General features: G+C 43.9%; 1 protein-coding gene across 4 annotated transcripts in view; it reads right to left on the bottom strand.

The window, feature by feature from the left end:
• The window catches only part of Usp13 (ubiquitin specific peptidase 13), a 110,744-nt gene that overhangs the window by 26,852 nt on the left and 69,770 nt on the right, over positions 1 to 14,122 (bottom strand). For all 4 annotated transcript variants that reach the window (XM_087622044.1, XM_087622042.1, XM_087622047.1 and 1 more), the window contains 4 exon segments: positions 12,453 to 12,606; positions 9,024 to 9,198; positions 2,708 to 2,796; positions 225 to 347 (listed from right to left, as the gene is read on the bottom strand). In XM_087622044.1, the coding sequence (XP_087478170.1) occupies positions 225 to 347; positions 2,708 to 2,796; positions 9,024 to 9,198; positions 12,453 to 12,606 (541 nt within the window).

The following is a 14,122-nucleotide window of genomic DNA, read 5'->3' as shown; positions in this document are numbered from 1 at the left end:
TTGATGCTATGACCCTTTAATACAGTTCCTCCTGTTGTGGTGACCCCCAACGATAAACTATTTTCGTTGTTACTTCATAACTGTAACTTTGTTACTGTTATGAATTGTAATGTAAATATCTGATATGCAGGATATCTGATAACGTGATCCCTGTGAAATGGTCATTCAACCCCCCAAGGAGCTGTGACCCTCAGGTTGAGAACCACTGCAGTAGGAGATGGTACCTTTTGAGTCATCAGGAATGACTATGGGGGGGCTGATGTCAGGAAGCTCCTCTTCCCCTGGCTGCAAGCCCCTGGCTCTGAGATGGCTGATATCTAGTAGATCTGGCATATCAATAGAAACATCTGCAAAACAAAAGATCGTATTCACTGGACCCTCCAGACCCACACTTCGATCATCATAAATCCGCTTGTGTTCACTGCATGCATGTACGTAGGCAGCCTAGGGGCACTGAGCACAGCAGATTTGTCAAGCCACATGAGAGGTTATTGGAGGGCTCAGGAGAAGGGCAGAGAGTGATGGGACAGAGGTGCCACTGAACAGCAACAGGTCAGATAAGCCAGAGGTCAGAGACCAGCAGCCCAGGGTATCTGTGGCCAAGGCACTCCATTTGGTGTTCTTGAAATGTTGACAAGATCTAATGATAAAATTTAGACTTCTGCATTCCAAATACCACAAAGCTGCAGCACATTTTCCTCTGTTAACTGTCCGAGCTTCCTTTTAGCTTCTATTCTGGACAATGGTAGCTGCTGTGACCTTTTCACACTGACCCCACTGCTCTGTGCTGCCCCAAACATGAACATCATGCTTATGGGAAAGGACGTCTTTCCAACCTGTCACAGTGGAGCACAGTGGAGCCCTCCATGAGCTTAGAGCTCTCCTTTCCTGGATGCTGTGCCCCCTTCCTTTCACATCTGGATTCGAAACTCCTAATTTATACTTTTTCTCAAATCATTGTGATGATGCTGTTATAAATCATAAAGCTCAAAAGAACCTAGCTGAATCGTAAGTGTCTTAAGCACCCGTGGGCTATCTGGGAGAAAAATAAAACCCTCATGCCTCAGTTGCTACTGCATTTGACTTACTCAAAAGCAAAATTTATAAGCCTAATAACAATTAGTGCTGTGCCTATGTAAACAGGAACAGAAGCGAGTCTAAACACATCTGCAGGGCTTTGTCCTTCAGACCTGGAGAAAACTGCCTCCAAATGACATCAGATTTGTAAACCCTATTAAAGGCAACAAGGCAGGCTGGGCACAGTAGCACATGCCTGCATGTGTAGAACTTGGGAAGTGAAAATGGGCTCATCAGAATTTCAATGTTAGTCTCATCTACACAGTGAATTCAACGCCACCCTGGGCTACATGAGTTGCTGTCTCAAAAAACAAACTAAACAAACAAATGAAACCACAACCTGAAGACAAAAACTAAGATTGAAAAAGTTAAATTCTAAGGACCGGTAAAACTAAATACAAGGTTTAGTTTTACTTACAAAACAGATACAACTGGTCCTTAAGAGGAAAAAAAACCAGGTCCTATCTAGAGATTCCTTTAAACTTGGTCTATAAAATCTGACTTCATTTTTGTTCTTCCACAAAAACTCAAAAGGAAAAACAAACAAATAAACCAAAAACCCTGTGCACAGCAGTCCAAAGCCAAGATTCTCAAGGATCTCAACCCTCTCAGAGGCCAGTGGAGAATGGAATGGTCAGCACCCTGCCCTCACACACTCTCTGCTCCCTAAACCCTTCCAGCGAGAAAATTAAGGGTCTCTTGGACATCGAGAATAGCCCAGCACAAAGGATGATCAAATGGGCATTGTGTGCCCATGAGCACCAGGCTTCCTAGGAAATAACTCTGGCTGTTCTTCCTCCTTTCTCCAGGTCCTTTTCTACCAGTGTTTGCCTGACTCTTAAAACTTGCATCGCTTTGTTGGACAAGTGCCCAAACACACATCTGGCAAACAGTTTGAAGTCCTTGCTTGAGAAGCTATACAGGGTGAACTATACATCCTTCCACAAGCCTAGAGGTCACTTAAGACCGCTCATGCTCAACCCTGGTGGTAGACGGAAAGGTCTTTATGCCTCGTCTGAAAACGAATCCTTCCACAATGACCTTGAGTATTGATGGGAAGACAGTCCAATGAGACCCAAACCACATCCTTCTTTCAACTGTCCAAAGCAAATGTTTCCAAGTGATTGGCAGGAAAATTTGTATGACTTAGATAAATATCACATACATACAGCACTGCTGTATCTCAGAGGCAGGGAGGGTTGCTACAAGGAGGTTATACCTCCAGCTACCTACTACTCCAAGAGTGGTTTCTGGACTGGCAATGCTAACACCATCCAGTGGGTTAGCAACACGATCAGCCCACCTATACCTGCCAATCGGGATCTGCATTTTCCATAGATCCCGGGTGACTTGTATGCACAGTAATGTCTGAGATGTGCTGTCACGAGGATTCTACTTTCCCTCTTAGAACCTGGTCCTTCCAGAGTTCAGTGGTGAAGGGGTGGCTAGCATATAGTGCTGCTTATTGTAGTGTTTCTCCTAGACTGTGAGTCCAGAGAAACATGGGAGTAACAGAGGAAACAATGGGTGGAAGTGACGGGGGCAGACGTTCCCACAGCCTCTTTCACATGCCATGTCTTGTTAGGGGCTCACTCTACAGTTTAAGCAAGAGCATGCAAGGGATACCTACCAAATTTTCGGGGAACCCAGTCAAGACCAAAAGTGAACTTCTTTATCTGCACTACCAAGTATTCAGGGAATGAGGCAAAGCGAGATGTTCTGGGAAACACAAGGGGAGGAGATCAATCAAACAAGGCAGAAAGAAAGGCGATTGCAGTCCCTGGCTCACAGGCAGCTTTGTCTGGGGCTCCTGGCAATGCCAAGGACTACCCTGTGAGGAGGAACCAACCGATAGTCAATACACAGATACTCTCGCACTCCTTCGACCTCCTGGCTTCTCCACAACAGAAGATGCTGACTGTGGGACACAGTGATCATGGGTGCAGCTATCTCACAGTGACTGCTTCTCTGCAATGCTCTGAACGGTGCTTTTAAACCACTTGGATTCCCAGCATTCTTGCAGTGCTCTTACCTGTGTATGTATCTGCATGTGTTCTCAGTCGAGCATGCACTGTGCCTGTGACATCCCCTACATGGTGCAGAGAAGCCAGCCTTACTCCCACTAGGGCCTCACAGCCCTGGACTGGTGCAAGAGAGGGGTTGCCAGAACTTGGGTTGAGGCTGACCATTACAGAGTCTCTTTAAATACCTGGATCCCTGGTAGCATGAGGCTGACAGCTAGCTCTGTTGTGGGGTAATCATCTAAGCTATCTAAATTTAAGCCTTACCTTTTAAATAATTTTAGTTTATGTGTATGGGTGTTTGTTTGCCTGTGTGTATATTTATGCACCACGTTTGTCCACAGACATAAGAAAAGGAGGTCATATCCCCAAGAACAGGAGCTACCAGTGGTCTGAGACACCGTGTAAGTCCTAAGAACCAAACCCTGGTCCTCTGCAAGAGCAGCAAGTGTTCCAGCCCCTGAACTTGACCTTTTTAAACTAACACAGTTAATTCTGAGTTCACTTCAAACTGAAATATAGAATATTCTGAGCTTGGGTTTATCACTTTTTGCACACACTGACTATTCAATTTGCACATCAAATCCATGCCTTTCTCAGTGCCAGAATCCAGCTCAGTCAGCAATAATCGTCTTTCCAGAACCTCTTTCAACTTGGTTGTCTATGTAAACAATGAGCCACATTGTTCCTCAGCCTTTGAGCTAAAATCAAGTATAGACAAGTATGAGCCAGAGATGGTACAATAGGGTCCGCTTTAAAATAAAAGACTCTGAGCTTCCTCCTCCAAACCTAACTTTGTGAATCAGAGCCATTGCCTTCTATGTGGTACACATCTTTTCCCAGAATGAACAAAGCAAATGCCTGTGGATTGCTGCCCTCTGGTGCAGAATAGTAGACACAGCACTGGGCTGACCATTGGCAAAGAGAAAAGTGTGGCTTTAAGTCTTCAGTAGGCTCCTAATTTACTCCGGATCCGGGTGGATCACTGGCCCTCCTGAGGCTCTCTTTATATCTAGAGATGAACTTACTCATGCATCTACTGCCAGGGCTGTATAGTGCTTAGCCACCCTAGAGAAAACCCCTTGACATACTGGACAGTGTTGTACTGAGGAACTGAAGTGAATTCCATCAGCCCTAAAGTCTTGGACACTGAACTGGTCTGTCACTGGCCTGTACCTTCCCCCAGACAAGTTACATAGCCTGCCGAGTCTCAAGTTCTTTGTCACAAGAACAGGCCAAATGCAAGGCAGCTGTGAGAGCTCAGCCTTGAAAGGGATTGATCTAGGACTATCCTGGTTCTCCGAAGAAACTTTAAGTCCCTCCAATTAGATTTTCTGGATGTCTGAGAAGTCTAAATAAACATCATTCTCATTTAAATGAGGCTAAGACCTCCAGTTTACAGAAAGCCAACAAAATTCACCTTCAACTGTAATGTGGGAGTGTGTGAGAGAGAGAGAGACAGACAGAGAGAGAGAGAGAGAGAGAGAGAGATCCATGTATATGTCAGTCAAAGGTCAACACTGGGTGTCTTTCTTCCTCTCTCACTCTCCACTTTGTTTTTATGAGACGGTCTCTCAGTCTCTACTGGAGCTCAGATGAGACTGGCTAGCCAGTGGGACCCCAGAATCTGCCTGTGTCCTCTTCCTCAGCACTGTGTTTACAGGAATGACCCACCATGCTCTGCTTTTTACACCAGTGTCACAAGATCCCATGCAGGCAGGCAGTCTCTCAGTCCTAAGGAGCAGACTTTACCAACTGAGCCCTCTCCCCTGCCCCAGACCTTCTCTTTTCACATTAATATCAAATCTGGGGAAATCTAATTAAATCAATGATATGTAAATGGTAACCTGGTGCCCTGCCAGTTGCTGACTCTATGCTAAAGAGCTGTAGGGAAATTTGGCTGGTGAAAATGGGGTCTGGGCAGTGGCTTGGTTTGAGGTTAGGACAGAGGATGGAGGGACAATTTAAGGGGTGACTCTGTAATGGGTAGCTACCAACACAAGAGCACAAGGCAGTGTAGATGGTTCCCATATTTAAATGTCTTAAACTCAAACACATTGCAACTGTTCCCCATATATCTCAGGGTCAATAAGAGGGATACAAATCTCCACTCATTGGCAGTAGTTTGAAGACATCAAGTTTACAGTTAAATCTGACAAGGCATTAAACTGTGCTTTACAAAAGACTAAGTATAAACAGATTATTTTTGCATTCTCTTTCATTCCTAAACTGAACCTGTGGGTGTTTCTTAGAGAGCTGTACATTTTTTAATAAAGGCTATTGAGTATAAATCCAAAAAAATCTGTACATAAATCAGCTTTATAAAAAAAAGTTGTTGTGGGAATTAAATTAGTCAGGCCCTAAAGAGTACTCAGGATAGGTCTAGGCACTACTACAGGGTTAGCAGTCGTATGATATCTATTAAAATTGTTCACTAATTACAATTAACACTAACATGTCATGAAGACATCTTATTAAGGAAAAAATGCAAGCCGTGATGACTAACATGGCTTACTGTGTGGTGCTGAAAGTTGGCTAAGTAGAAAAGAATAATGGGGAAAATGCACCGAAAATATGATTAATCAACTACATGCAAACCACATGACCCACAGCAAATACACACGCACGCACGCGCACACACACACACACATTCACAAAAGATTGAAACAGTGACAGTGACAACACCGTCCCTCCTAAAGCTACTGACAGGTACATGTAAAGCATTTACTCTGCTCAGCTCCCTTTGACATCAGTTCTATAAATAAAATCCTTCTGTTATCCTCACTTTACAGATAGGAAAGAGGGCGCTGGCAGGAGAGTCAGCGGTCAAGGTCACATTCCAGCTGACTGAGAGTCTGCTCTAGAGCCCACACTACGCTCCTCTTTCCCAAATGACAAAGTGTAAGTCTCTCCACAGCCGCATTGGACAGGAGTTGGGTCTTGTCCAGCACTCTGCCTAGTTTGGTAGGTGAATGAAGGCTCCAACAACAACAGGCTTCCCAGACACAGCCTATCAGGATCACTTTAAGGCAGTGGTTCTCAAACCTCTCAACACTGCGACCCTTTAGGACAGTTCCTCATGTTGTGGTGATAGCCAACCAAAAAATTATTTTATTGCCTCTTTATAATTCTAATTTTGCTTCTGTTATGAATCAGATTGTAAATATCTGGTATACAGGATAGTTGATATTTGGTCCTATGAAAGAGTTATTATTTCCCCAAAAGGGGTCTCAACCCATAGGTTGAGAAGCATTGATTTAAAAAAATCACTGTCTGATCCATCCTGACCTATAGTCCCACCAAGATCAACCCACTCTTTCTTCCTTCCTCTTTCTTTCTTTCTCTCTCTCTTTCTTCCTTTCTTCCTTCCTTCCCTCCTTCCTTCCTTTCTTTGTTTTTTAGAGATACACTAGGTTGTCCAGGCTGACTTTGAACTCTCTCTGTTGTCTAGGCTGGTCATGAACTCACTAATCCTCTTGCCTCAGCTTTCCAAGTTCTGGGATCACTGTATGCACTACCCCACCTAGCCACCAAGGATAGATGCCTTTTGCCTTTTTCTGGAGTTTTGATCTCTGGGTCTAACAAAAAGAAGGTTCAACGTGACATTAACAAAATGTCAGTAGAGTCACAACCTACATTGCTAAAAGATATAAAAAACATTTCAGAAGATCACTAGCTGGCTTTGCCAAATGCCAAAATTAGCATCAAGTACGCAAGGACTGCTAAGCATGGCTATATGTGGACACGATGGATTACATGGATAAAACCAGTATAGAAGTGCCATCCCTGAGTGCCATCAGACCGGCTGAATCTCCCAAGCTTGCCACGTACTGGCCAACTGCTTCTCCTTTTATTGTCCCATCTATAAAATTGGAGACCATTGGAACCTACCCTGCACTGCTATGACCAAATTAAATGTGATACTGCTGGGTGGGAGGTTGGGCTACAGTAAAACCCTATCTCAAAACACAACCAGAGTAGTATTCAAAGGAAATTGAATCCCAAGCTCCAGGTAGGCAGTAAAGAGTAGGTGTTTCAGTAGCTCTATCCTTTTTCTTCACCTCACGGATGGTTACTTCAGGTAATAGCAATTGCCATACAATGCTAATTCTACTCACACATAGAAATGAGCATATAAGGGTTGAGGAGATAGCTTTTTTGGATGAAGACTTGCCTCATGCGTTTAGGAATCTGAGTTCAGGTAGCCACAAATTATGGAAAGCCAGGCAGTGAGTGATATGCCTCAATCATCCCCCTGCTCCTTCAGTGAGGTGAGAGATGGCTGTCCTCTGACTTCCACACACACACTGAGTAAGTGCGTACCTGTATGAATGGCACATGTGCACTCCATCATGCATACACACTGACACAGACATACACACACAGACACAGACACACACGCACACAGACACACACAAACAGAACTGCCCCTCCAGAAACAAAACTGACCTAAGGAAAGACTACAGAAAGGTCTACAAAGGAAAATTACAAGATGAATGGCTATTAATCCTCTCTGCACATGCACCTTCTCAAACTTATTTACTATAAGAATGGCGCCTTTTTTTTCCCGGTTCTGGTTTGACATGGTTGTGGGGTTGTGGTCCGGGTACTTTTTAGCCTTGTTTTGTTTTCTGTAGTTCAAAGATCAAGCCTAAGTCCACACACACTAAGCAGAAACTCAACTCTCCCACTGAGATGCATTTCTACATGATTATTTTTTAAAGTAGCTGTTTGGGTTTCCCATTTCTGACATGTGTGGTCTGGTCTGAAACAAAGCAGAGTCCTGCAGGAGCTGCACACAGCAGCAGTCGGCAGCCTTGGCTGCCAGGCTGCAGGAAAAAACAAAAACACAAAAAACAGGCAGCCACAGCCCTCTCTCTATCATGTGAGTGCTAGGTCTCACCTTTGAAAGGAAGGGCCAAAGAACATTTCGAATGTATAATTTGGAATGTAGTATAATTCCAGAAACAAGCTCCAAGAGCTAGGAATATAACTCACTGATAGAGTTGAGCATCTGTAGAATCCTGGATTCAATCTCCAGCACTGAAAGGGAGTGTAGAGAAAAAAAAAGCAGACATCCTAATGAAGAGGGTAAGAGGGAGAACTGAGTGGATAGAGCCCCCAGGAGCCCTTTATTCTGTGTCTCTACATACACTCTGTCCCCAACTCATGTGGCAAGTATGAAGTGTGTTGTCAAGAACTGTCAGTAACAAATAAATTAAGGTACCAAATGGAGAAAAGAAAATACATGTACCTGACAGTCAGGCTCACATTGTGAGCATGAGCTATCTCCTGACTCAGTTGTAAGCAGTTCACCAAGCAAAGGTTCATGCCATCCTGGCTTTCCCAAGACTTCCCCGGGAGGCACAATCAACCAAGGCCTATGCAGAAACTTAACTATAAGGTTACAGGACAATGTAGTGACACTGACATATGGAAGGCTGCCAAAAGTAATTCTGTGACTTCTCTACCAGTTATCATTCTTGCCATATGGGAACAAGGGTGTTTCTCAATTCTACTCTACTCTCTTGATAAGAGGAAAGAAAGAAAGAGAGAAAGAAATAAAAAAGAAAGAGAGAGCGAGAGAGAGAGAGGGAAAAGAAAGAGAGAAGGAGAGGGAGGGAGAGAGAGAAGGAGGAAGGGAAAGGAATAGAAAGGGAAAAATTTTTGCTACAAAATAAACCACAATTCTGATTTATTTAAAAAAAACGGTGAATACTCTCAATCCCAGAGCATAATCCAAATTATAGGACTGTCTTACTGGTCAGCCTTATCAAGGGAAGGGAAAGACAGCTACAGGTGTACATCACAACCCATCCCACCCTCATGAACAAGGATTCTCAGAACACTTAGTCCCCTCCCAGCCTCACTTGGCCCCCACCTCACTAGGCCCCCTCTTCCCCATCAACAGCATGCCTTACTCACTTGACCCCTGCAGACTTGGCCTGCAGAGCACTGCTCCAGAAATCATCCACATTGTCTGGTTCAGCAAAGGCCTGAAGACAGGCACTGAATGGGATCTTGGCTCGTACCAGCTCTGGAAGGGGTCTCCTGTTGGTTTCTGCTTCCCTCCGCATTAGTTCATAGGCAATCAGCTCATCTGAGGAAGAGCAAGGAAGGCAGGACCTGCAATCACTCTTTTCCTGAGTCACACCCTCTGGCGTAGTGTGTTTCCTAGTACGTCAGGGCTGCTGTCTTGTCTGTCCATTCCAAAGAAGCCTGCCCAAGGACCCTTCCCAAGACCTAAAGGCTTTGTGGAGCCAGAAACACTTTTTGTTTCCATTTTTAAAATTCTCTTATTTTTTGCTATTTCTCTTTGAGACCAACTAGAGGGAAGTGAGTTCAGACCAGACTGTGAGTGGGACATGAATGGCACAGGAAGCTGCTCTTCCATTATCCCACCCTGCAGTGACCCAAGTACCTGGTCCTTTGCAGACTTCATACTGGAATTCTGCAGGTGTGTGGGAGCCACAGACAACCACACATGCGCCCACAAAGACACTTAGGCTGAAAGTCAAAACTAACCAAACACTGACAGGCCTAGACTTAAAGCCCTGGTCAACAAATACAGATGAGGCCCAGAGGAATTCATTCAAGGGGTTAGAGTTCAGGGATGATCAGGTAGGGGGAAGGAGGGGACAGAAGGAAGGAAAGAGACAAAGCTCCTGCTGCCAAAGTCAGGCTGTCCCCAAAGTGACAGAACCAACGGAAGGACATAAATGTAGAAATGAGAAGAGGTGCCCCTGAGCCCCTGACTGCCAGACTAGGTGTCTGTGGTTTCTCCAGCAACTGAGACTGTGATCCTGGACCCCCAGGGTTGTGTAAACAGTATGTCCTTGAGGATTTACCTCAGGCCTCTCAGGGCAACTCTACTTATAAAGTGATCAAACAAATACTCAGAAAAGAAGTAAGTAGGTTGGGGACCTCTTAAAATCCACAGATCTGCTCCCACTTTGACACTAACTACACACAGCCACAGCATCACAGTTACTTTGAATGTCATTTCTGGTCAATCATTTCACAATAGCAACAACTGAAAGAATTCCCTCCTAATAGATCTGCTTGTGCACCTATGCATTTTCTAAAACTCCTCTGAAAAGCTTTTAAACCCCCTCTCTCTCCAGAGTACTTTACAGAGTACTACTTCTATCTATACAAAGGTTAGGCATTACTAGGAATCCAGAAATTAAGTTAGAAATCTCTTTTCGCAAAAAGAGTACCAATCATAGAGTACGGTGAATTAGAGATCACAGAACTGTGAAAACTATTAAGATCCAAATGGCTCCATTCTGTCAAGCCCTGCAACTAAAGAAAGAAAGCAAGGGTTAAAGGAGGGGGTCCTATGCTTAAACCTGGCACATCAGCCAGCACAAGAACATTGGAACCACAGCCTTCCCTGAATGATGATTCTGTAGTGATGGCCTGCTCAGCCTGAAGCCTGGAATTACTGTGTGCCACCAAGCTCCTCATTTTGCATTTAAAAGGATCCCTCTTCATCCCCAGCCTTAAACACAGAGAGGACTTCCTATAGCATGTATACTCCATTTGCCATGAGACTTTCACACCAACATTAATTTTACTGAAGACTTTATCACTGAGGCTGACAGAACTGAACAGAATGTGTAAAGCTGAGGTGAGCAAGGAAAAGCGATAGTTCCCTCTGATGGCTCATATTGATTGTCAACCTGACAGACTCTCCAGCCCGCTAGGAGATAAGCCTACAGGCACAGCTGTCAGGGATTATCTAGATTAGTTTAGCCCTGAGGGAAGCCAGTGAGGGATCATCTTGATTAGGCTAACTGAAGTGGGAAGATCCACCCAAAGAGGAGTAGCACCATCAATGGCCTAGACTGCACAAGGAGAGAAAGCAAGTCAAATAAGGGGCGTTCATCTCCCTCTGCTTCCTGCCTTGGAAAGGTAATATAGCCAGCTCCTGTCAGCATGACTTTTCCTTTCATGGTGGAATATATGCTGTAACTTTGACTCAAAATAAGCCATTTCCTTCCTCCCTCCCTCCCTCCCTCCCTCCCTCCCTCCTTTTGCCAGGCACTTTATGGCAACAAAAGGAAAAATAAGACAGCCATCATTCTCAAAAGACAACAAACCACTCACTTCACAGCCTTACATGTGTTGTATAATGAGCACGAATCTAAATGTAGTCCAGAGCTGTATGTACTTACAGAAAAATGAAAATAATTTCCTCTTAAATCAACAGAATCATCTGTAGGGGTTGGTTCGGATGCTAAGGTCCGAGTTCCCCAGTTGGTTCTTGATCTATCATTAAAGACACCAGTGACCAATGACTGAGGGTAGGGTGGGACACTAAGAATTGTGAGGGAAGTCACAAGCAGAATTGAGGGGGTGGGAAGAGAGCTGGGCATAGCTGCAGGAGATAAAGCCAACCAGCCTTGTGAGTTTTTGGTTTGGAGTGGCCTATGGTCACTCTCTCTGATTATGTCTGGGGTGACAGGAGAGTTTTAGCAGTGCTCAGTCATTGAGTTAGCAAGGCATTCTAAGATTAACTGGCACACGCGTGAGCATGTGTGTGTGTGTGTGTGTTTTATCTGTGGATTCAAGGGAATCTGGGTAAGGGCTGGTAGCTCAAACCATTTCTTCAGCTCAGGCAGGGTAGCAAGCTACACACAACAATCATTACTTTCCAATATCACAGTAAATTAAGTCCCCCAAAAAGTAGCCATAGCAACTCATAGAGTAGACCTTTACTTAGATGGCAAGAACCCAAACATGAGCTATACAACAGCCATTTTGCCTTTTCTTCTCTAAGACACTATCTAGAAGGAAGACCATCCATCTATCCATCCATCCACCATTTATCCATTCTGTGAGCTCAGACTGACAGCATAGGGAGGAGTCATGCCCTGGAAAGACTACATGAAGGCTCCTCTCCTTTTCAAAGTCCAAATATTCTTCTACTAGGTCTTGCTGCTACAAACTTGTGTCTGCCACAAGTTACCTCCAGAAGGCCTGCCTTAAAGCAAAGCTTGGTTGCTTCCCAGGATTGCACATCTAACATGCAGAGATGCATTTCCATCAACCTTCACACCACAGCGCATTACCAATGACAAGAGAAAACGTTGTACACACAAATTACCTGTCCACAATTATGCTGACTCCCACCTAACCATGAACCACATTCTCAGGGTTTCAAATTAGCTCCTATCTATAGCACTTCTACAAAGCCTGCCAGCATACACTTAGACCCTCCATGGAAAGTCACATGGTGACTTAAAAAAGATGGGAGGAGTGGTGCAACTGCGCTGAGAGACCTCATCTCTGATGCAGGTCTCGATGAATAGAGACACACATGGTTCTTTTCCCTTGGGGGACTGTTACCTTTGTTGGTTGCTGCCTCCATTGCCACTGGTAACTGCATAAGGTAGTCCACCCTCTCTGTGTAGCGGACCTTTCTGGTCTGACAGCATTGAATTCGCTCCTCCACCAAAAACCGGAAAACATCACTTGGGTTTTCTGAGCCAATGCGATTCCTCTGAAGGTCAGATAATACCAAGTTAGCAGGCGCAGGGAAATGAAGCTATGAAAATAACTAGTATAACTGTGATTCTGGCATCAAGGTCTTGCTTTACTGAGTTTTATCAGAGTGTGCCAGACTAAGACACTGGGATACATATATATGTATTATATGTCCCCAAATGAGGGATTGGGTAGTACTATTATAAAGCCATTAAAAGAATAGAAGACAGATAATTGGGCATGGGGGTAATTAGAGGAAGGAAGGAAAAGAAGGTAATGAAATAGAGGAAAAAAAACTGTCCTAGGAAAAATCAAGGTATGTTTGATACAATTTCAAATGCATTTGATGTAAACTATATGTATATAAAGAAATCATGTTGTATTAGGGTACATAAGGATATGGTAACATCCTTCCAACAAGTTAAGGGAGAACACTGCTCACAAACACAGAGAATTCACACGACTGAAAGGTTAACTGCCAAAATGTTAACAGCACAAGTTGCTACTATGGAAGTTACTATGGCAGTCTGATTTTCTCCTCCGAGTTTTCTTCTTTTCCCATACAAAACACTTTCATAACTAGGGGGAAGGCTGCTGATTTGTTTCATTTTGTTTAAAGGTGAATGAAAGGCTTTATTCAGGAATTCTTTATGACTTCTATGGGATTCAGTTCTGTCGCATTGGAAGTGGGATCACATGCATGGTACCTGGGTATTAAGTACCTGGAGAGGCTTCCAAGGGGCTCTGACAAGGGACCAAACACTGTTGGGAGTTAGTCTGATGTGTTGTATACAAATGCTAAATTTTGAACCCTGAGATCTGGTTGCCCCCAGACAAGAGAATTCTCACATACACCAGCCTTTGCTGTGTAAACCTTGCTCCCCAATTTAAAACTATTGGTTAAATAAAAGTGGTTACAACCCATTACAAAGGAGAAGATCACAAAATAGGCTTCCTAGGTTGAACAGAGTACATAACTAAAAACAAAGTTTGCCTAGTCACATATGCTAAGAATAGATACATGGTCTTTAAAAACATCATAGAGTTATCAAATAAGCCACTTAAAGATGCTTTTATTAATTTAAAGCCTTTTTGACAATGAGACATGTCAGCTCCTGGCATTACCCCATTCTACTTGAAAGAAGATATAAGAATCAGAGAACCTCCATTTGGGGTTTGCTTCAAAGATAGCAAGCTGCCACTGGAAACAACTGCCCTTGCTCCAACTGCAGACAAAATGCGGCAGGAAATGGGCAAACATGATGCAGGAAAGTCAACTGCTGAACTCTGCCAAGACAGGGTTAAGCAGACCTTCATAATTCCTGCTCCACAGAAAAGTCTGTCCAATATTCTGGGACAGAAGGCTAAAGATAGATGCTACAACATTTTAGAGATATTCTGGGAGGAATGCTCAGGCAGCCAACTTTCTCTGTCATTTCTATAATTTTTGGAATCTGTTTACCTGTACTTCCTGCATACTCAGGTAATATTTATTCCTTCTCAAATCTCTGATGGGGTTGAAGACTAGATAG

The sequence above is a fragment of the Rattus norvegicus genome, chromosome 2 (assembly GCF_021556685.1).
Source record: "Rattus norvegicus strain SHRSP/BbbUtx chromosome 2, alternate assembly SHRSP_T2T, whole genome shotgun sequence".
NCBI lineage: Eukaryota > Metazoa > Chordata > Mammalia > Rodentia > Muridae > Rattus > Rattus norvegicus.
Note: the sequence above shows the minus strand (reverse complement) of the source record. Positions and strands in the feature narration are given on the sequence as shown.